This window comes from Kogia breviceps, chromosome 15 (assembly GCF_026419965.1).
Source record: "Kogia breviceps isolate mKogBre1 chromosome 15, mKogBre1 haplotype 1, whole genome shotgun sequence".
Taxonomy (NCBI): domain Eukaryota; kingdom Metazoa; phylum Chordata; class Mammalia; order Artiodactyla; family Physeteridae; genus Kogia; species Kogia breviceps.
The window spans coordinates 60314160-60339077 of record NC_081324.1 but is presented as its reverse complement, the minus strand read 5'-3'; the positions used below and the strand labels follow the sequence as shown (position 1 = coordinate 60339077).

The 24918-nt window shown below is 36.6% G+C and overlaps 1 protein-coding gene across 4 annotated transcripts in view; it reads right to left on the bottom strand.

Moving 5' to 3' along the window:
• The window catches only part of ANKRD12 (ankyrin repeat domain 12), a 114609-nt gene that overhangs the window by 38014 nt on the left and 51677 nt on the right, over positions 1-24918 (bottom strand). For all 4 annotated transcript variants that reach the window (XR_010836734.1, XM_059041237.2, XM_067014573.1 and 1 more), the window contains 4 exons: positions 22846-22992; positions 18507-18707; positions 17014-17156; positions 8076-8223 (listed from right to left, as the gene is read on the bottom strand). Coding sequence is in view for 3 of the 4 variants with exons in the window: in XM_059041237.2 (XP_058897220.1) it covers positions 8076-8223; positions 17014-17156; positions 18507-18707; positions 22846-22992 (639 nt within the window). In the remaining variant the exon portion in view is untranslated. The remainder of the gene's footprint in view (positions 1-8075; positions 8224-17013; positions 17157-18506; positions 18708-22845; positions 22993-24918) is intronic.

Below are 24918 nucleotides of genomic sequence, written 5' to 3'. Positions count from 1 at the left end.
TATCTCCACTTTCTTAATCAGCTAGATCTCCAGTGCTTAAACAATGCCTAACACATCATGTGTGACAAACACAGTTGTAGACTAACTGACCTGAAGAAAAAGGAGGAAGACGAATTTAGGATGACTATCAAGTTTAGGACATACATATAGCTGACTGATGAGACAGGAAAAACAAGAAGAAGAGTGTAAATGGGAAAAAAGAAGTTCATTCCAGGTACACTGATTTCTGTGATAATTCTAAGTGGTAACATCCGGAGAGCAGTTAAATATATATGCATGAAGCGGAAGCGAAAGGTATGGAATAGAGAGATATTTAAAAGGCTTCACAACATAGATGGTAGTTAAAGCTGTAAGTGTGGGTGAACTTTATTTGGCAGATTATCTGGTATGAGAAGAGGGTTCCAGAAAGTAAATCTTTGGAAAAATAAACACAGGGGTGTATGGGAAGAGAATGAGGAAGAAACGAAGAGATGAGATCTGGAAGGAACCTGAGAAGGAACAGTCTGAGAAGCTGGAAGATAATTATCTTCCAGGAGAAAAAGCCAGGAGAGAACTGCCTCTCTGAAACCAGGACCAGAGAATTTTAGGATGAACACAGTCAGCACTGTCAAATCCCAGAGAGACTAAAAAGACAGCTAAAGGGTTTGTTGTGGGAAGATCATGTGCGATGTTAGTAAACATGGATTGGATGGAAGGTACTTCAAGTGCACCACAATGCACTTTAAGAAACTTAGTTGTGAAGGGAAGAGAATAGGGATTAAATAAACATTGGTGCAGGGCAAGAGATTTTGTAGAGTCCTGTATATTTATGTGTACATAAATATTATCACATGACTATGTCCAGCTCTACCTCCTTTCCCTCCACCCAAGTCATCCCTTCCTCTGCCACTTGACCCCCAACAAATGCCTCATTAGCAGCCTGAGATACATCCTTCCAGATTTTACTCCATGTTTATAAAATTTTACACAAATATATGTGCATATACAACATATAGATTTTTAAAACATTGTTCATTTTACAAAAGTGAGATATGATCCTTCGTCTTGACTGTTCTGACTCAACAATATCTTAATGAAAATCTCTCCAAGTAACTGGTACAGTGTTAAGATATACCTTTTCATGGCTGTACAATAGTCTGTGGTGTGGCTATATACCTTGATTTATGCAACTGATCCCCTGTATGACTATACATTTTTGTCTTTTGCCACTGAAAACACTGCTGTAATAAACATGGGATATTCCCAGAAGTATGACTACTATATTAAGGAGCATAAGTATTTTTAAAGCTGTATTTATAATGGTAAATTTTGACTTTACACCAAGGTAGACAGAATGTTATACTGATCCCCCATGTATTCATCACTCAGCTCCAATAGCCATCAATCTCTGGCCAACCCATACCTCTATTCATCCTACTCCTGTATCATTTTGAAGCACATCCCATTCACGGTATCATTTCATCCAGAAATATTTCAGTATATTTCTCTAAAAGGTAAGAGCCCTTGTCTTTTGTTAGCTGTTTCCAGACTGTTTTTCAAAAAGACTAATAATTCACATACCTTTACCTAATAATAATTCACATACCTAATAATAATTCAAATACCCTCTTCCTATTAGGTAATCACTTTTATAAGTTGTTGGTTTATTCTTCCGTAACTTCTTTTTAAAAAAGTAAGAAAATACATTGATATAGCTTTTAAACCCCTAAATTATCTTTCCTTTACCCTAACAGGTGAACAATACCTTGGCCAGGTACATAATTCTTATGCTGCAGTTAGTTCTTTTCTCTCAGTAGTCTATCTTCCACTGTTGTAAGTTAGAAGTCCAATGCCAATGCGACTGTATTTCCTTGTAACTTGCTACTCTCAGAATTTACAAGGAATGTGATCAAAGTATGTCTAGGGGTATGTGTACATGCTTCTTCCATCATTCCACCCTGGAGCTCACTGAGCTTTATAATTGACAAGACTCGGGCTTGCTTTACCTCAGGAACATTTTTCTCTATTTGTATAATTATGGACTACTCTCCACCTGTTTCTTTTTTTCCCTTTTAAATTCCCATAACTAGCTATTATTCATATGCTAAATCTGTTAGAGCTCCTACTATAGCCAGGACATGGAAGCAACCTAAATGTCCATTGACAGAGGAATGGATAAAGATGTGGTACATATACACAATGGTATATTACTCAACCATAAAAAATAATGAAATAGTGCCATTTGCAGAGATGTGGATGGATGGACCTACAGATTGTCATACAGAGTGAAGTAAGTCAGAAAGAAAAAAACAAATGTATAATATTGCTTGCACGTGGAATCTAGAAAAATGGTACAGATGAACTTATTTGCAAAGCAGAAATAGAGTCACAGGTGTAGAGAACAAACTTACAGTTACCAAGCAGGGAAGGGGGGGGTAGGATGAATTGGGAGATTAGGATTGACATATATACACTACTATGTATAAAATAGATAACTAATGAGAACCTACTGTATAGCACAGGGAACTTACTCAGTGCTCTGTGGTGACCTAAATGGGAAGGAAATCTAAAGAAGAGTGGATATGTATACATATGACTGATCCACTTTGCTGCACAGCAGAACTAACACAACATTGTAAAGCAACTATTCTCCAATTAAGTAAAAAAAAGATCTGCTAGAGCTCCTAGATCTATTCCCTAAGTCTTTTATCTTCTCTCTTCTTTCAGGATTCTTTCTCTTTGTATTTTTGCTGTGTTGTGAGGATTTGTTTTACTTGATTTTATAGCCTAATCATTTAAGTCCCACAATAGCTCATCTACTGTGTTGTCTGATTATATAATCATGTTTTTTTATTAGCTCCAAAAAGCCTTTGCGCTGTCCTTGAATTTTCTTAAGTACTCCTTTTGTTGTCGCTGTTGAAGATGAAGTAGTCCAAGAGGCAGCTCTTTGCAAGCAGTGGAAGGGAAAGTGGGCTCCCCCGGGACTGCCAGTCAGCACTGAAGCACCAGGAAGAGACCTCCCTGTTGCTGGACTAGGTCTTCTCCAACTTCCCCAGTCTCAGTAATGGACAAACTCAGCCCAGCTACTCCTTGGATCTGTGGGGGATGGAGGATTCTGGCATAATCCCTTAGGGCCAGTTACCCCTCCTCCACAATTCAACAAATATTTATTAAGCAATGTCTATGTACCAAAACACTTTAGTTTACATTTATTGGAGGCTGAAGGAGTGAAAATACATATTAAAAGGAAAGCTGCCACCTTTACAATTTTGCCTATAGCTTTAGCTCCATCATTACCATTCCTACTACAATATACTGCTTATCAACTCTTTAACCAACATTACATTTTTCTCTCTTTATTCCCCTCTCCCTCCAGAGTACTGGCTCTAGGTGCGCAGGCTTCAGTAGTTGGGACACGCGGGTTCAGTAACTGTGGCTCACAGGCTCTAGAGCGCAGGCTCAGTAGTTGTGGCGCACGGGCTTAGTTGCTCTGCGGCATGAGGGATCTTCCCGGACCAGGGGTCGAACCCGTATGCCCTGCACTGGCAGGCAGACTCTTAACCACTGGGCCACCAGGGAAGCCCTTAACTGAGTTTTGTACAAAATTCCCCTGAAGTATAAATTACCTGTTAAATACACGCTTAATATTTTAGTCTTGCCCATTTTTGAAAGTGTGATAGGCCACTTACGTCATTTTTATTATTTTCTACAGGTTCTTCTTATTTTCGTACAATTTATCTGTTGGGAAACGATGCTGTTGGGGTTTCCTATGGTCTGAATGTTGCTTGGTGCAGCTCAGCATGCTCCTCTGTCTGGGTATTTCCTGCAAATGGCAGCTGGATCCTGAGGACTGGGGAGTGGAGGACAGGGGCATTCCAGCAAGGGCAGGCAATGCCTTCTTTCTTTCTCTAAAATTTTTAATTTAGTGTTAGCAACTGTTGATCCTCAATGCTCCCATACATTAACTAACAGGGGGTTGCAAAATGGTCAGTCTTTCTTTTCACTCCTTTAGCTGGATTAATTATAAAAAACATTTCTCCTCACCCATAATGAGGTTACCCAGTGACAAGAGTTCATACAGAAATATGAAGGTGAAATAAATGACTGATTTTTTTTCCTTTTTTTGCTTAATTTTTAAGATAACAAATTGGTTCTCTGATGACCATGATAAATTTAAAAAATTATCATCATAGACTCATGGGTTTAAACATATTTGGTGGGTTTCAAATCTTAGCAATTAACACCCTTAATGAAACTCAAACTACTGCATTTTTGGCCAGTGGGGAACTGTTCAAGTTGTCTCCTAAGGCCTCTGACAAGACCTGAAATCTGAAATGACAAGATGTTCCAAGCTCATCTTACATATTTCCTGCCCTAGACTTAGCATCACCCATTTCTTCCAAGAAACCTTGGTTTTCTTTTAAGAGAAAATATTTCCTGATTATAATCTGGGTACTAAGAATGATTACTGCTACTGTCTTAGTCAGTTTTAGATCTTTTCAATGGACAAAGCAAAAAAATTTTATGTATTTGTATATTTTAGATTTTATTTGGAAATAATTTCAAACTCACAAAAAGTTAGAAAAATAAAAAATAATGAACACTATATATCCTTTACCCAGGTTTTCCTCCTGTTAACATTTTGCTCTCTTGTGTTATCATTTACTTTCTCTCTCTGTATATATACACATGTGTATAAATACATTTGTTTCCCTGAACTATATGAGGGTAAATTACATATATCATGGCTCTTTATCCCTATATACTTTAGTATTTCCCAAGACATACAGATATTCTCTTGTTACCACAGTACAGTTGTCAGCTTCATAAATTTACACTGATACAACACTCATCTACTGTCCATATTCCTTGCTAAATGATCTAATAATATCTTTTATAATCTTTCCCCCGCTCCAGGACAGAAAACAGTCATGGAGCAGGTATTGCCTTTAATTATTACCTCTTTGGATAGCCTGGAACATTTCTATTGCCTTTACTGGTTCATGACACTGACATTTCTTAATCTTTGGTGACAGTGGCTTTTAAAAAGAAGCAGAACATTCCTCATGATTATACATTCTGAGCCAGAATGCTACAAGTGATGTTCTATCCTTCTCAGGGTACCACACGTAGAGACACATGATATGCATCTGTCTCTCCTTTGATGATGTTAATTTTGATCACTCAGTCCAGGTGGTGCTGGATTTCTCTACCATATAATCACTGGTTTTTTTTCTTCCTCTCTTGTAATGTGAAAAGGTCATGTAAATATCTGCTGTTATAAAAAAAGAATTCTCCCTAGATTTACCAGCCTTTAGTGATTCTTGTCTACTCATCTTTACCATGAGGGTTGTAAATGACCAGGTAGGGGTGGGCACTGACTAGGAAGGGGCATAAGGAACTTCCTCGAGTATTGGAGATACACTGTATCTTGATACAGTTGGATTATACAAGGTCTATGCATTTCTTAAAGCTCACAGAATGTTTTATTAAAGAATTATTAATTTCACAAGTGTAAATATTACCTAAAAATCATATTCAAAAACTGAACTCTAGTTATAATGAAATGCATGTTAAATTATTTAGACATGTCCACAACTTATTCTGAAATGCAGCAAAAAATAAGAATTGATGGGTAGATGAACAGATATGTGATAATGTAATAAAGGAAATATAGCAGTTAACAACTGCAAAACAGCTGGTGGGTACAGGGGGTTCACTGTACAATTCTCCGAATTTTGCTGTGTGTTTGAACATTTTCATAATAAAATATTGAGATTTTAACTTCTGCAAAGCAAAGAAAATCATCAACAAAATGAAAAGGCAACCTACTGAATGGGAGGAAATCTTTGCAAATCATGTATCTCATAAGGGGTTAATATCCAAAATACCTAAAAAACTGGTATCATACAACTCAATATCAAACAAACAATCCAATTTAAAAATTGGGCAGAGGATCTGAATAAACATTTTCCCAAAGAAGACATATAGATGGCCAACAAACACATGAAAAGATGCTCAACATCACTAATCATCAGGGAAATGGAAATCAAAACCACAATGCAGGGCTTCCCTGGTGGCGCAGTGGTTGAGAATCTGCCTGCTAATGCAGGGGACACGGGTTCGAGCCCTGGTCTGGGAGGATCCCACATGCCGCGGAACAACTAGGCCCGTGAGCCACAACTACTGAGTCTGCGCGTCTGGAGCCTGTGCTCCACAACAAGAGAGGCTGCGATAGTGAGAGACCCACACACCGCGATGAAGAGTGGCCCCCGCTTGCCACAAGTAGAGAAAGCCCTCGCACAGAAACGAAGATGCAACACAGCAAAAATAAATAAACTAATAAACTCCTACCGTCAACATCTTAAAAACAAAAAACAAAAAAGCCACAATGCAATATCACCTCATACCTGTCAGAACACCTATTATCAAAAAGACAAGAAATTTCTAGTGTTGGCTTGAGGATGTGGAGAAAAAGGAACCCTTTTGCACCATTGGTGGGCATGTAAATTGGTGTAGCCACTATAAAAAAATAGGATGGAGGTTCCTCAAAAAATGAAAAATAGAACTACCATGTAATCCACCAATTCCACCTCTGGTTATTTATCCAACGAAAATGAAAACACCAATTCAAAAAAATATATGCACCTCCACAATCACTGCAGCATTATTTCCAATAGCCAAGATATGGAAACAACCTAAGTGTCCATCAATGGACAAATGGATAAAGAAGATGTGGTACATATACACAATGAAATATTATTCAGCCATAAAAAAGAACACAATATTGTCATTTGAGACAATATGGATGGACCTTGAGGGCATTATGCTAAGTGAAATAAGTCAGACAGGGAAAGACAAATACTCTATGATCTCACATGTGTAGTCTAAAAAACAAACAAAAAGCAAGCTCATCAATACAGAGAACAGACTGGTGGTTGTCAGAGATGGGGGGTGGGTTAAATGGGTGAAGGGGGTCACAAGGTACAAACTTCCAATTATAAAATAAATAAGTCATGAGGATGTACTGTACATGGTGACTGTACTTAATACTGCATTGCACATTTGAAAGCTGCTGAGAGTAGATCTTAAAAGTCCTCATTACAAGAAAGAAAGAAAAAACTTAGTAACTACGTATGGTGACCATTACTAACTAGAATTATTGTAGTGACCATGTTTCAGTGCATACAAATCATTATGTTGTACATGTGAAATTAATACAATATTATATGTCAATTATACTTCAATAAAAAAAAAAGTAAATGGTAGACCTTTCTCTTTTAAAAGTACAGATGTTGGCCTATTGCCCTCTGGCAATGGCTGAGATTAAATGAGCATGGTTTCATTTTATTTATAATTAATATAAAAGTAGTATTATTACCTAATTGCTTATAGGAATTGTTTATAATTTTGTAAAGATATGGCCAGTTATGAGACTTATTGAATTGTTTTCCATTGATTTTTGCCTGAAACATGGTGAAACCTTCCAATCTGTACGCAAAAGACTTTCTTCAATACAGGGAAGTTTTTCTCTGTTATATTTTTTTAATTGTTTATGTTTATTTTTTTTAACTCTGAGTATGCCAAAAGTTTTATGAAATATTCTTTTCGGGTCTTTCCTTTTTAAAACTGTGACTGTAAAATTGTGCCTCTATTTTACAACAATGACCAGAGTTCAACCACCTAAATTGCAAAAATAAAAATGCAAAGATGACTCATTAATGCCAGGAAGAGTTTGGTTAGTGGTGCTCTAATTTATAAAAGAATTAAAAGAACTCAAGATGTGGGATAGCTAGTGGTGGTAGTGTATAGCAGTGGTGGTAGCTATTAATGGGGAGAGAGGCTGCAATAGGCTTGAATGTAACATCAGCAATCTGTGGGGAAAAGATATCAGAGAAATAGGGCGAGAGCATTATGACTCCATTTACACAGAGGACATGTAGCAAACACCTAAATTTAGGTTACTAAATTCACCATTCTTAAGAGCTAGATAACATTACCTAAGATACTCAACATTTTAGGTATTATAAAGCAGAAGTAGAATATTCTACTAAATATCATGTCAAACAGGTGAATGCAGATTACGTGGAACAAACCTGTGTAACTCTCATCATCATCAGATAAAGGCACCTCTCTTTTTAGCAGCAATTCCAACTCCTCTGTTTCTGCTACATCCACTGGACGCTCCCCATGTTTATTAGCTTGAAATGGATTTCCACCATGACGAAGTAGCAGTTTCACTATCTGCAACATTAAACAGTAGGAAGACTCAGTCCTTTCGTAGACTGCATTATTTCAACCATTTTCCTCTTGATCACACTCATATCCTCCTGCTTCATCTCCTCTGCCTCCATTCCTCAGTGTCTACTCTAAATCATAATTACTCTCAAGTTCCATTTTCATCACCATCCCCCTTCTGATCGTATCTACTACAAAGAAATTTGCTCCTCAAAATTTAAGCTGGGCTATTTTAGCACTGAATTGCATTATTTTTATCCTGTTTCATCATACATTTGATAAATATTTACTGAGTACCTATTAACAAGCACTGCTCCAAGTTCTTCAGATAAATCAATGAACAAGAGTATAAAGCTCCCTGGCCTCTTGGAATGTACAGGCTACAGGAAGTCTCAAAAGAAGTATCTCCCCTCTGTTTCAGGCTACCATCGCTACCAAGGCTCTTAATCAACTGTTCCCCATCACTCTGGAATTTAAACTATCGCTAACTGACCTGGGTTTACTTAAAACTACTAAAGCTTAAACTTCAAGGCCTCTCATTTTCATGGTCTCCTTACATGGCCCTATATCTAATTTTTTATTCATTTCTTAAAGAATCCTGCCCTCACAAATTTCATAAGCTTTGGGCTCCACAAACCAAGATGTGACTGGTTAGTCATCATTTCATTTGTTTGTTGCTCCTTATTCCTCTTCCTTTCTAAATTTCTTACCTCTTTTTCGATTGGCTCCTTTCTAGAAGCCAGTCTTTCCAGTTCATGTCTCTTTTGCCTTAAAACAATAATGGCAATAAAGAAATGAAACACAGGTTAAAAAAAAGCAACTGCTCAAACCTATACTCTCCTCCTCTAGTTAAACCTCTCTTCTTTCCTTTACAGTCAAGTTCCTGAAAAGATGTTTACCCTTGGGGCCTCGAATACTTTTTTCTTATTGGCCCTTCACTCTTCTACCTACAATTATGTTACCATCAGTCCAATGAAATGAGTCTCCTAAGATCTGTAAATATCTAAGCCATAGATTGTTTCCCTAGGGCTCTGTCCTTGATTCACTTGATTCATGCTCTGGTCTACATCATCTCCTTGGAGAGCTCACCCACTCTCAATGCGATGACAATTATGCAATCCACTCATTCATTTTCATTCTCGTGCTTGCTATTTCTCAGCCTTCTTCTTGAGCTTCAAAATCAAATATCCAAATATTCTTTGGATATACTGTATTTCAATACAAAAGCTGAAACCAATAGGTCCCAGAGTTCATTAAACGTGCACCCTTATCTTTAATTTGTTTCCATTCTCAGTGACTGGCACCAAAGTACACCCAGTCACTGAAACCAGAAAGCTGGGAGTCATCACATTCTTGTTTTTCACTCATACTCTACGTCAAATAGGTGGCCAAGTATTATTAATTCTGCTTCCCTAACATCTCTTCTTGTTTTGAGCTTCTACTTCCAGTGACATGAGTGTGTTCTATCATAGGTAAATCTATACTACAATTTATTAACACATTTCTCCCATTATCCTAGACCATAAACTTCATGTGATATCTTTATTCGTCTCTGTATTCCTAGCACATAACTATGGTGTTTTCTGGTACTGAGGAAATATATCATGCCTTTTTAAAGAAGCAATACTAAACAGAATGCTATAAATTAGGAACTTCTAACAAATGAAAGTATTTAAGAATAATAAAGATTCGCAGTGAATTAAATAATGAAAAATCTTTTCTAGACTATCAAAGAATAAACCATCAATACAGAATACTTGTAAGAATGTATAAAGAAAACAAATTATGCATGATCTCAACTGTTAATATTTAATTTCCCTTTTTGTTTACTAATTTTTATCCAATTACATGTTTATGATTTTAAAAGATCAAATGGCTTTTCAAGGCTGCTGGTGAAAAACAATCATCCCTGATATTTATGTCCATATACTTAAGTAACATAGCGTGCTGCTTCCGTATTTTCTGGTTTTAGGCACTGCTTATTGTGTTACAATGGAAAACACAATTCAGCTCTCTTTAACCAACTCCATCCCTCTCCTCCCATACACATCCACTTCCCCCTCCTCCTAACTTTCCAAGATAGACATATTATTTTTGTGTGTGTCATTATGATTAATATAAATGTTGAACCAAGTAGTACACCATGGCAAAATTTCCATTCTTACACAAGCTTATTTTATCCTAGAGAGTTAATTATCTTGACTTCTCACTTACTAGGTTTTCTACATACTCATCTTTAATTCACCCCCCATTCTGCTACAAGTACAGATCTCTTCAATTCAATATACCACCATTTTTTTGTTAAACTCCTTTCTCCAAGCCTTCTAACTTGCTCTAAAATGGACTGGTTGCTGTCTAGATTTGCTTCCCAGTTGTCATCCTGACATCTCTGTTTATCCTATCATCCTAGAAATAGCCTTCCCTCAATTCTGTGGATTCTTTAGACCTTTTATCTTCTTTTTTGGTTCACTCCCTCATTTTGTTGAAACACCACCTCCAGGAGATTCCTAAGAAACAGTAAATATACTGAGATTTTTCCATGTCAGAAAAAACCTTTATTCTATCCTCACTTGATTAATATTTACTCTTGATATAGAATAATTTTCCCTGAAGTTTTGAAGGCATCATCATTATCTTCTAGATTCTAGTGTTGTTATTGAAGTCTGATGCCATTCTGATTTTTTACCTTTATATGGAACTTGCTTTTTCTCTCTGTAAGCTTGAGGACATTCTTTGCCTCTATTGTTCTGAAATCCCAAGATAATGAATTTTGATCTTGGTCTTTTAACATCCATTGTGCTGAGCATTCAATTGCTCTTTCAAACTGAAGATCCACGTTCCTTCAGTTCTGAGAAAATTCCTGGTTTTATTTATTTGATAATGTCCTATGTTTTCACTGTTCTGTCTTCTAAGAACTCTTGTTAAATAAAACTGGATCTCCTGAATTATTCTTATTTTTTCTCATTTCCCCTCCTCCACCTTTGTCTTTTGTTTCCTAGTCTCTGGGAGATTTCCTCAACTTTATCTTTAACCCTCCATACTCCATTTTTTATTTCTGCTACCATATTATTAATTTCCAAGAGCTTTCTTTGTTTTTATTTTTAAATTTGTTAACTGTTCCTTATTTAGCAACCCTTCAGTTTTTTGTTTCATGGCTACAAGAAACTCTCATCTCTGGGAAAGGTAGTGTTTCTTTCTTTCTTTTTTTTTTTTTTTTAAGTTTCTCTTGGCCTTATTGTGTCCTCCACATTTCTACTTGTCTATTGCTTGTTCTGCTCTTTGCCTTCCATATTAGACCTTTCTCAAAGGTCAGGTGATCACTGGCTGTCCATATTTAAGAGTAAGGTACTAGGGACTTCCCTGGTGGCGCAGTGGTTGGGAGTTTGCCTGCCAATGCAGGGTACATGGCTTCGAGCCCTGGTCCAGGATGATCCCACATGCCGCGGAACAGCTCAGCCCGTGTGCCACAAGTACTGAGCCTGCGCTCTAGAGCACGTGAGCCACAAGTCCTGAGCCCATGCGCCTATAGCCCATGCTCCACAACAAAAGAAGCCACCGCAATGAGAAGCCCGCTCACCGCAATTAAGAGTAGTCCCCACTCGCCGCAACTAGAGAAAGCCCATGCGCAGCAATGAAGACCCAACGCAGCCAAAAATAAATTAGAAAAAAAAAAAAAAAGAGTAAGGCACTAAAAGATTTGCTGAAAGTTTTTTAGGCATAGGTAGGATCTATTGACAGATGGACCTTGTGCTAATGTGATATGACTGGGCCATTTCATCAAAACCCCCTCTTGGCTAGTTCACTTTTCTATTGAGAAATCTTTCAATTCCTGCCCTAGAACTATAAGCCTTACTGTCAGCATTCTGGTTGACTGAGGTCTTAATGTTCAGTATGTTTTACTTAATTAGCTACATTTAATCCTTACTCCCAACTACTCTTGTGGTATGTCAGTCCAGATGGTATGGTTTATACTTGTCAGGAAATAAACCTCCAATCATCTGCCAGAGAAATGTGCCGACATCCAGTTGTGAAGGGTTAGGAAGGGAATATGAGGGTAAAAAACCAGTTTGATTCAATCCTCTTTTTTCAGTCTTATTCAATGGGTGCCTCCAGATGAACCCAGCCATCAATTGCTGAGCTTCAGTTTTTCTGGGATTCTGTGTTGAAATAGCTTTGGTTTCAATTTTCTTGGATTTTTAAAATCAGGAGCTGATAAATTTGGTCTGTAGGCCAAATCTGGCCTGCTGACTAAGAATAGTTTTTATATTCTTATAAAATACTTTAAAAAGAATTGATAGGGCTTCCCTGGTGGTGCAGTGGTTGAGAGTCCGCCTGCCGATGCAGGGGACACGGGTTTGTGCCCCGGTCTGGGAAGATCCCACGTACCGCGGAGCGGCTGGGCCCGTGAGCCATGGCCGCTGAGCCTGTGCGCCCGGAGCCTGTGCTCCGCGACGGGAGAGGCCACAGCAGTGAGAGGCCCGCATACAGCAAAAAAAAAAAAAAAAAAAAGAATTGATAAAGGAGAAATACATAGGAGGAAACAGGAAGCAGAGAGAGAGGGAGAAGGGAGGAGGGTCAGTGGAGGTGGCATGTAGCCTGCAAAGCCCACAATATTTACTATCTGGCCCTCTACAGAAAAAGTTTGCCAAACCCTGTTCTATGTAGTCACCACTCATTCCTCAAATTTCTATCTCCCAAAATATTGGTTTTCTTGTTTCCTCTGTCCTTGTGGGACTGTGTCCTTTAAAATCTCCCCTTTTAGGGGTTTGAGAAGGTAACTGAAGTTAAAAACTTTTAGTTATTATAAATAATGCTACAGTGAACACCTTTGTACGTTGAAACTTTTTCCCCCATTTTTAGGCTTATTTCCTTCTGTTAGTCTTAGAATGAGAAAATAGAAGGATCTTGATACTACTGAACGCTTTCTATACCTGTCAGGAAATAATAAAAAAATATTTATTCCTGGGACTTCCCTGGTGGTCCAGTGGTTAAGAATCCGCCTTCCAATGCAGGGGACGAGGGTTCAATCCCTGGTAGGGGAACTAAGATCCCATATGCCACAGGGCAACTAAGCCTGCATGCTGCAACAGAGCCCATATGCTCTGGAGCCCACATGCCGCAACTACTGAGCCCACGTGACACAACTAGAGAGAAGCCCATGTGCCACAATGAAAGATCCTGTGTGCTGCAACTAAGACCCGATGCAGCCAAAAATAAATAAATAAATATTTTAAAAAAATTATTCCTGACTATGATTAGACAGTTGGTTCATTCAAACATGCTACAATAACCCTAACCTAAATAATCAATACTTTACAGATCATTCTCATATGCAAAAAATTATTTATTCTAAAAAAGAATTTAAAGTAACTTAAAGTTGGTTAAAACAAGCAGGCAGCAGGACTTCCTGGGTGGTCCAGTGGGTAAGACTCCGTGCTCCCAGTGCAGGGGGCCTGGGTTCAATCCCTGGTCGGGGAACTAGACCCCACATGCATGCCACAACTATGAGTTCGTATGCCTCAACTAAGAAGTCCTCATGCCACAACTAAAGATCCCACGTGCTGCAACTAAACACGCCGCAATGAATATCCTGCGTGCCGCAACTAAGACCCGGCACAGTCAAAATAAATAAATAAAATTTTTTTTTTAAAAACCCAAAATACATAGACAGCAAATTAGAAGTAAGTAAAAATGATGAGATAAAAAGAAAATAAACATAGGTAATATCTAAAATAGAACTAAGAATAGGGCTATTATAAGAACGTATATTATGAAGTAATATACATTTGTGAAAGGTAGGCCAAAGATTAGGTTCTTAGTAAGCTATGTCAATCCTCTCTTACTCGAAACAATTTAGAACAGAACTGTTTCTCCTACCTTAGAAATGTTTTATGGATGGCTGAAGTTGTCATGAGTGTTACTGTGTGAAAGAAGTCTAATTCTTTGGTGGAGACTCATAATATATGGTACAAATATATACCAATGGGTTTTGCTATACCTCATTTCCCTCCTCCTCCTTGGGGACAAGTAAAAGAACAAGGAGAAAATAGCCCTCAACAGCTCTGAATTGTGACTCCTACTATCCTAGGCATGTTGGTAGGAGGAAAAGCAAAGATCTCTTGAAAATAGCATGCCAGTCTCCTTCTGGAAGGAGACTGGAAATAGTGTTTGAGTCTTTGTAAGTACATGAGCTCAAAGGTCAGCTTCTGGAAATATTTTGCAGCAATGTGCATATTTAGAAACTTGTATTCATAGAAACATGTTTTACTCATAAGGCATAGTTCTTTAACATTACATTTAGAAATCAGGAAATCTTTTATGCAACATTTAAAGAAAAACTATTCATGCTTGATAAACTATCAATAATGCTTTTAAAAAAGGGGCAGTAAGTATAGTATTCAAAATAACACAGCCAGAACATAAATCATGTATGCATGGGACTCAAAATTCAATGAAGAAAACAGACAAGCACATGAGTAAAAAATAATATAGTAAGTACTATCACATAGGTATGTATGAATTGTCAAGGGAGCAAAAAAGACTGGAACGATGGTAAGCAAGGATCAGTTTAGGAAAAATAACGTTATAGGCTACATTTTTCTTCAAAATTATAACTTGAGAATTATGAAAAATACCTTATAGAAAGATTTAAATGAGAAAAATGGCATCTTTAATTTCTGAAATATCTGAGTATATTTGAAAAATAGCAATATAAAAGTCGTCTTTTAATCTTTGATCTCTGACATTTCTATAGCATTTAGATTTCAAGGTATGTTTATGTGCACAGCATCGTTTTTTTCCTTCAAAATATCCCTTTTAGACAGGTATTATTTATTATGTGATTTAAAGATGAGAAAATGGAAGTTGAGAAGAAAAAAGTAACTTGTTTGAGATCACTCATTTGGGAAACTGGCCAGGCCAGAATTGAATTCTTATCTATCTTCACTCCAAATTCCATTTTTTTCTCAACTAAAGTGGCTTTTAAAAAACAGGCACCACAACACTGAAATTTTTATTGTGTCAAAAAAGAAAATAAGGCAGAGAATGTCTGCTGCTAACAAGAGAAAAAAAAAAGGGAATTTTCCAGCACAAAGGTATGAGATGACCAAAATCCTTTTACATTATTCACTAGAGAGGAGAGACAGTGTACTGAATAACAACTCTTCCAGATTAATGAATTATTACCTCACTTTGTCTTTAAAAAAAAACCCTGATATTTCTCCTTTTTAGTCCCTTAATTTGAACTCATATCAGTTTAATAAACTTGGGAGTGTCTTAGACCAGTGTGTCTTTGTCCTTGTGTCTCCTGTGTCTTTGTTTCTCCATGTTCTGGGAGAAGCTGAGGGTACTGGAATGCAATGCGTCATACAGTTTCAACAAGAAAAGCCAGAAGGTTATTCATTTACTGTGATGTTAAAATAATACTGAGACTTCCCTGGTGGTCCAGTGGGTAAGACTCTGTACTCCCAGTGCAGGGGGCCCAGGTTCGATCCCTGGTAGGGGAACTAGATCCTGCATGCATGCCACAACTAATATGAGTTCTCATGCCACAACTAAGAAGCCCACATGCCGCAACTAAGAAGTCCGCATGCTGCAACTAAGAGTCTGCATGTCACAACTAAGAAGTCCACATGCCACAACAAAGATCTAAAAGGAAGTACAGATCTAAAAGGAAGTACAGAAATAGATACATGGAAAACTAAATAAGAAGAATCAGAACAAGGCAGTGCAGTAACCAAGGTAATAAACAAAAATCCAAGAGAAAATACAATTATATTAAATTTATGCATCTCTGAGCAGCAATATATATTAAAACCCTTTGCAGGAGGTCAATAACTAGTGACTAAAAATTTAAAAAGCAAAATAGCTTCCATCTTGTTAGAAATAAAGAGATAACTACTAGAAGAAACACCTACAAGAGCTGCTTTTGGCTAAAGGTACTGGGAAGTGCAGAGGGATGGGAGGGAGCAGGTAGTTATCTTTATAAGCTAAGTAGTACTTTTCCAACTTTCTAAACTATGTACAAGTATTCTTTGATAGAAGTTAAAATTAAGTGAAAGAGAAAAACTACTTATGTGATAAACAAAATCCTACCTTGGAACCATTGCTAATAGTGCCCCAGGTTGATCTGCTCTGGTTGTAAGCAGGTTATAGTAATGGAGCTAAGCATTAAGCACACTTAAAACATAAGCTACATTACAACAAAGACTGGTTAGGCTTTGATGTCAACATGCCAGAGATTGAAAATGAAAATGGAATTTAAAACCCAGCATGGTTCATAATATTACATCAAAACAAATTAAACATGATATTTAAAGATGCCATTAAATTTGCAAGCATATATAATCATGTTTGTTTAAATCATGCCTTTATTATTCTATACATAAGCATCTGAATAATAATGTCAGCTAAAATTCAGGAACAGATGTTATATATAGAGGAATCATTAAATATTATTAAGTCTTAAAAAAAGGCATCATGACAATGTAAAATTTTATTTTAAGTAAAATCTGCTTTAACCGCTGCATCTTATCTGACAGTAGAATGGCCTTTTAAATAAATATTTGCCAAGTTGTTTAATTACCAAGTTAAATAGGTTTTATGAAAAGAAAATGCTAAATCTATGATAGGAATTAGCAATTAGAAGGTAGAAAAAAGGGAAAATATAATATAGATGAGCTGATCATACAATGAGTGAAATATGACACAAGATCTTATGACTAAAAAGTGAATTAAATGACTGGATTAAATTTATATTTTGAAGATGTATATTACTGCTCCTTCCATCATACTCACATCTCTGTGCCCACTACTAGCAGAATCATGGAGTGGAGTGTCGTCATCTAATCCTTGTGTGTTAACATCTGCTCCAGCTGCTATAAGTATCTTAGCAACATCATAATATCCAACATTGCAAGCTTCATGCAGTGGTGTCCAACCTAAAGTTACAATATTAATTGAACATATGGTTCACTTCTACTAATTCAACACATATGCTTTTTAGATACATAACCACGTGTGACATACTGATTCTACATGCACACAGTACAGAAGGAAAAAGGAGTGATGAACAAGTTACTGGAAATAAGTACCTAAGAAAACCACCAATTTTACAGAAGGTTCATCCACAATCATATTATTTCCATTGGGACTAAATTATTTGACAAAACTACTAAACATTTAAGCTTATCCAATAACTTGCTATAATTTAGAACAATCATCTCAACTATGGAAAAAGAGTAGAAAAAGGCAAAATAAGCTTGTTAGGGTCTTTCAATATTACAAGATATTGAATATAGTTTCCTGTGCTATACAGTAGGTCCTTATTGTTTACCTATTTTATATATAGTAATGTTTACATGTTAATCCCAAACTCCTAATTTATCTCTTCTCCCCCACCCAAGGCTCTTTCATATACTCTTGATGGGAGTGTAAACTGATAAAAGATTTTTTAGAGGGTCATTTGCCTGATTTTCAAAAAATTTTAAATATGCATATGCATCTCCTCTGATTTAGCAGTTTCCTTTCTACTGAAATATCATCCTTCTATAACTATACACAAATATATTTCTACAAGAGGGTTACTGAAGTATTGTCCACAGAATCTATTCTATACACTATTATGTGGCTGTTGAAATGAATGAAGGAGAACCACCTATATGTACTGACAGAAATATCTGTACGACACTAGTAAAAAGGGGAGATTGCAGAACTATAGGCTGACACAGATAGAGTGATTTGATTTTTTTAAAAAAAGTCTCTATATAACTAAATGTTCATTGTATATATGATCCTGCAAGTGCACAGAAAGGACAGCCTCCAAATTATTAACAATAGTTCTGTGAAAAAGAAAGGACCTGGGGGATGGGAGGGTAGGGTACCGTAGTATGTGAAACTAAAGGGAATTTCTACATTGTTCCCCAATACTTTTACTGTGTGAAACAACAATGCCACTCTCTTACAGTCCTTGTGCTCAAGCTAATAAATGGTCTAAACATTATTTAACTGTGATTCACCTAGAACCGAAATTGGATAAAAAATTATATGGTAATATGCCAAATAAAATGCAAGTTTAATATTTAAGTATTTGAGTAATTACTGACAAGGAATTGTAGCAGAGATCAGGGTTTTAGGTATACATTCCAAAACAGTTTTATATTATACTTTTAGAACTCTTTCATTTCAGAAAGAGGAATGAAGAATATAGATTAAATTGTAACCAGCATCTGTTTAGATGATAAACTCAGAATTTTAGTTCCTGAGTATTAGTCTTTAACTACAAGTCTTACCTGCAAAATCTTTCACATTCACATTTGCCCCTAAACTTATTAATTCTTTGACTTGTTTTACATCTCCTCGAATAGCTGCCATGTGTAAAGGAGTTTCACCACGTTCATTTCTTTTATTAACTTTATCTTTCTGTCGAGATGAAGAACTGGGAGTTTTCTTTTGGGCTGGTGTTGTTTGTGATGGATGATTTGGTGTGGAATCTGTAAGAAAGAGAAAAGTTAACAGAAGTCCTAGACTAAATATTTTGTATATTCATTTAAAGTTTTTTATAGGTAACGTGCTAACAGGGGGAATATCTTCTCACCCAAACAACCTGAAACTTGACTTGGATGATACACTAATAATTTGACCCAATTACATGTAGTAGATCTTCCTTTAGGGTTATCAAATATTGCAGGAGCCAATTAAGAAAAAAATATTTTATTCTGTCAATTCATAGAATTGGTTTAAAATGATAATAAAATATCAAGTATGCACCCTGAAAGTGTTTGCTTAATGAATAATTTGATAAACTGCAAAAAAACATGTTTTTCATGGCATGTTATGATACTATTTTAAGAACTAGATGAAATGACATTGAAGGCTAGAGTTTACACCTCTGACTCAAACTGTTGGAGTTCTATTCTGATAGTAGGTGCAAATTAAGGTCATAGATGATTTTAGTATGAAATGAAGCTTAATATCTATGAGAAATAAGGACACTCTAGAAAAAGGCCTTTAAAAAGTGGGTGATAAAAGATGAAAAAAAAGTGCTTTGCTTTGATTCCTATCTTTTGATTTTTGTTCCAGTTTCTTTCTCAAAAACAAGAAAGTTAAACTGGATGACACCCAAAGTCCTCTCCTCCCCATTTCAGAACTTGGAAAAAAACAAAACAAAAAACTAGCTTCTTAATCAATTAAGGATTCAAGACATATGTACAGTGTTAATAATTAACTCTGAAAATTTACAATTATTTAAAAGAAACAGCAGCTCTAAGAGAAAAAAGTCTATGGAAAATCATTTTCTGACATCATATAATAATTTCCCTGCAAACTGACATGATTAGAGCACTGAAGCATTATCATCCTTTCTCAATAAGAAAAAGTTTAAAATCTACCTTTTGGATTTTAAAGTACATTCAGTTAGTAACAGTTTTCTATCTATGGATTTCTATAATGTATACTCCAGAAGAGCAAGAACCTTGTCTAATTCATCACTGTATCTCGGCTGCTTAGAAGACTTCTTGGTACACAGTATACTCACTCAATATTTGTTGAATGAATACATGATTCTTATTATAATATTTATAGTCAAGTTATTTATTTAGAAAATTAGTGGTTGAACTTCTTAAAAAGGACATTTTAAATTCAAACAACTTGAAAGGAATTAATTCATATAAATCTTAGCCATTCCAAAATAATATACACACAGACAAAATAACAGTAATACTATCCATAATGGCAATCAGAATAAACAAAAATATGGAAAATGAATTATGTAATGGATAAAACAATGAACCCTAAACTCCAAGCATATCTATAAGATGGCAAACAGGCTATTTCAAAAGCTCTCCACTCTAGTTCTACATACATTAATAAAGATGACTGATGTACCCTTTAAATGAAAAGACTCAACTGCAGAACAGTATTACAGTATTAATCTTATTTATATTTTAAAACAAACAGCAACAAAAGATATATGTTTGCATGTTTATATCTAGAAATTTTCTAGAAAATAAGAAACTGTTAATAGTGCTCACCTCTCAAGGGGGGAGATCGTTGGAAATGAGGGAGGACTTTAGCTTTTTTGCCTTACTGTATTAATTCTTTTTTTTTTTCGGTACGTGAGCCTCTCACCGTTGCGGCCTCTCCCGTTGCGGAGCACAGGCTCCGGACGCGAAGGCTCAGCGGCCATGGCTCACGGGCCCAGCCGCTCCGCGGCATGTGGGATCTTCCCGGACCAGGGCACGAACCCGTGTCCCCTGCATCGGCAGGCGGACTCTCAACCACTGCGCCATCAGGGAAGCCCCTGTATTAATTCTTTAACTTACTCTATGGATAGAGGTTCACAGTATTAAAAAAACAGTTTTAAAAAATAAGTCGGGCTTTCCTGGTGGCGCAGTGGTTGGGAGTCCGCCCGCCGATGCGGGGGACACGGGTTCGTGCCCCGGTCGGGGAAGATTCCACATGCCGCGGAGCGGCTGGGCCCGTGAGCCATGGCCGCTGAGCCTGCACATCTGGAGCCTCTGCTCCGCAACGGGAGAAGCCACAAAGTGAGAGGCCCGCGTACCGCAAAATAAATAAATAAATAAATAAATAAATAAAAAGTCTTCCCATCTAACTATTAAGTCCGACTCAAAGTCAACATTTTACAGAAACATTTAACGTTTAACACTGTAAACAACTTTAATTTGGCCACACTCTTTCCCCAGTTGTGGGTGGAAAGGCCGAAGGATAACCAAAACATGCCCTACTTAAAAAAGCAGAAAGCCCTAACATGTTTTTATTAGTGAAAGATTTAGATACACTCATGTTTAATGGAAACTATGATATACAGAAACTCTAAGAATTTTACCAAGTTGTCCAATTTTTTTTAAAAGAGCTAACATGGGCTTCCCTGGTGGCGCAGTGGTTGAGAGTCCGCCTGCCAATGCAGGGGATACGGGTTCGTGCCCCGGTCCGGGAAGATCCCACATGCCACGTAGCGGCTGGGCCCGTGAGCCATGGCCGCTGAGCCTGCACGTCCGGAGCCTGTGCTCCGCAACGGGAGAGGCCACAACAGTGAGAGGTCTGCATACCACCAAAACAAAACAAAAAAGAGCTAACACTGGAAAAGTTCACTAGAAAAACTGTGTCCTTTTCAATGCATTTCAACAGGCTGTTATGTTACCCAAAGTCTTATATAAAAAGACGCCTTGAAGTCAGAGCCAAAACAAAAAATTTTTTTTCTCTAGAGAAAAGTGATTTACTTTCTTCTTGTACTGGTCAATGAAAACTATACAACTTAAAATTTTTGTGTTGTGAGCTACCAGAATGCATAGCTAAATTCAATGCTCAGTAGTAATAACTATCTCAGTCCAGCTGTCTGGGTTTTATCTACTTTTTAAACCCCTTTTAATAAGTTAGCAAGTTGGTTTGTTCCTTCTTGGTTTTCATCCTGCTGGTGAGCCATCTTTAATCATTTTTGGAGGGCAAACTACTTGAATAAACACACTCACACAAGTAGCACAACACCTTAACTGGAAGTGTGAAATGAAATATGAAATAAATTTACATAGTATACTGCAGATATTCTTCCTTTTAAAATAAATTTTAGCAGATCTTAAACACTAAAACATGAATTACACTCTTGCTTCTAAAAGTATGTGATAAGATTACCAGCTTACAGCAGTCTGCTAATGAACTGAAAAGTAAACTATAAACCCAGAAGCAGCTTTACAGAAACAGGGGTAAAAATTTCTGCAGTAAGGTAAAAGCACACACAGTTCTGCAACAGATTTCTCATGCTGACTGACCCAATTCTAAATTACAGTTGACCCCTGAACAACTCGGGGATTAGGGGCACCCACCCTCCTCACATTTGAAAATCCGTGGCAACTTATAGTTGGCCCTCCATATCCATGGTTCTGCATGTGCAAATTCAACCAACCACGGATTGTGCAGTAGTACAGTATTTACTATTGAAAAAAATCTGCATATATGTGGACCCACTCAGTTCAAACCTCTGTTGCTCAGGTGTCAACTGTACTCATTTTAGTTGACAAATATTCACTGAATGTCCAGTAAGTGCAAAGGTCCCTGCCCGTGTATAGCTTTTCATCTAGTGGATGATACAGACATAAACAATTGTCACACAAATAAATGTAAAATTGCAAACATATGTTATAAGAAACTGATTAAATCCAAGAAAGGATAAACATTTAAAGTAGTTAAAAATAATTGTCAAGGACTTCGCTGCTGGCGCAGTGGTTAAGAATCTGCCTGCCAATTCAGGGGACATGGGTTCGATTCCTGGTTGGGGAAGATCCCACATGCCGCGGAGCAACTAAGCCCATGTGCTACAACTACTAAGCCTGCACTCTAGAGCCAGTGAGCCACAACTACTGAAGCCCGTGTGCCTAGAGCCTGTGCTCGGCAACAAGAGATGCCACCACAATGAGAAGGCCGCACATCACAACGAAGAGTAGCCCCCGCTCGCCGCAACTAGAGAAAGCCTGCACACAGCAACGAAGACCCAACGCAGCCAAAAATAAATAAAAATAAAAACAAATCCCAAGACAGTCATTATAAAAAAAATTGTCAAGACAAAGCTACAGTGAGGAAAACTATGAACACACAAGAACTCGATGATGGTCTCACCTGGACTGTTGTCTCTTGCTGTCATCTGCATAAGAAGTGCCATCTGCTTTCGCTCTGAGAGTGGATAACCAAAAAGAATGCTAACTGGAGTGGACTTCTTATTCCCAGCTTCCTTTTTTGTTTTCTTCTTTTCTGGACCTTCTTTCTCTGGAATTATTAATAAACATGTAAGAATCTGAAACAAATGTAAGCACTCAAAGGTAAAACATAAGGAGACTTCTTAAAAATAGATGATACATGTTTATGAGAAACAAGGGTAACAGAGGAACTTGCAATAGGTAGACAAAAGGGCACTAGGCTTTTATTATATAAGCAATTTTCTTCCTGAATGCTTTGAAAAAAAGTCTTGTGTAACTTCAGAAGATTAATAACATTTGGAAATTTAGTACTAGTGAAATTTTTAATGATTTGTTCTATTAAATAACACTTCAAACATTCCTTAGTTTCACATCTTTGAAATGCCTCTTTCATTCATTATAATTTTATTCTATTATTGTTAAGTTTATATAGCAATGTTCCTTCATATTACTTCCCTAATTCCACTAATAATCTATACAATCTTCTAAGGAGGTGTTTAAGACAAAGCACATCACACAGAGTAATTATTGAAAAAAAAAAGCTAAATCACTTTATTTCAGTCATAGGACAGCTGAACATGGAACAGTATTAATCAAAGCTAAAACTGAGCAAATTAAAGATTCTATTTATGTGTGTGGTAAGGGGCCGGGGATGGTTAATAGAGATCCTGAAAAGATCCAAAAATGGCTAAGATTTTTCAGAGATTTGATCCATCATAAAGTCAGCTCTTAGATTTAGCTATTTGGCAAATCTCTGGCAATGGAGCCAGCATTCCCCATTAAGTGACAGAAAATTCAGATGGAACTGGATTCCATAGGTCAAAGATATACAGGTGTCTGTTCCTTCCTTTAGGATGTTTCTGGGAATTAATTCAAGTGGCCCTGTGAGATGAGCTGCCTATTAACTGTCTAGGAATTTATTTCTTGGGAAACTCTGTACCAATATCTGGGATTTACTGATCCAGGTTTGCGGTATAAAGAGGGGCTACAAAATTAAATAAATTAGTAAAAATTTTAAATAAATGTAAAACAGCAAAAATGAGTGGAAGAAGAGAAGGCTTAGTAGTCAATATTGTGGTTTTTCTCAGGCAGATGTGGCCAGCAGCTAGACTACTCCAGGAGATAAGCATTTATTGATCTGGTAAAATTTTCAAGAAACTAATAAAATTTGATATTATTTAAATATTACCATATTATAATTTAAGACATAAAAACTTGCAGTGTACCACTTAGTTAATTAGGATAAACTGGCATCCTAATGACCTAGAAAAATTAGAGGTCCTAATGTTTAAACTCTGCTGCCCACAAATTACTCAAAACTCAATAGCTCCTAAAATGTCCATTTTGTTGATATTTGCAAAATTTTATGTAACAGAAACAAAAAATTTCAAGATTTTAAAAGTCAGCCTTTATTAATAGTTCTAATAGATTATTTTCTTATTTCTCATTTCATTGTCATTAATGATCCAATTAGTATAAAGCCAGTTTCAGCACAGTGTTTCACCCAACATACTAAATGTATTACAAAGCTCTAAATATGTCTTTTGGAGAAGCTGGTTTTTTTCTGAAACATACTTTCTCCTAATAACATTCTGTATGCTTTGGTTCTCAGATTTAATAAGAAACCACAATTGTTATTTTAATCGTTTTCCATCTGTATAACAAATCTTTAAGTATAATGAATGTACTTCTCATCCAAAATTAAAATATTTAACAGTGTGAAAATTTTAAAGAAAGTAGAAAAGTTGTTTTAAGGAAAGTAGAGTTTAGTAACTGGAAGAAATAAAATTAAAAATACACAATGTCTATCCTTAAAATACTTCCTAAAATTTTGGAAAAATTTTGTCTTTTATTTTCTCATTTGCAAAACTATTGATTTTTGATATTAACTGCATTTTAACACAATCTTTTAAGGAGAATATGCTCTAGGACTTCCCTGGTGGTCCAGTGGTTAAGACTCTGCACTTCCACTGCAGGGGGTGCAGGCTGGATACCT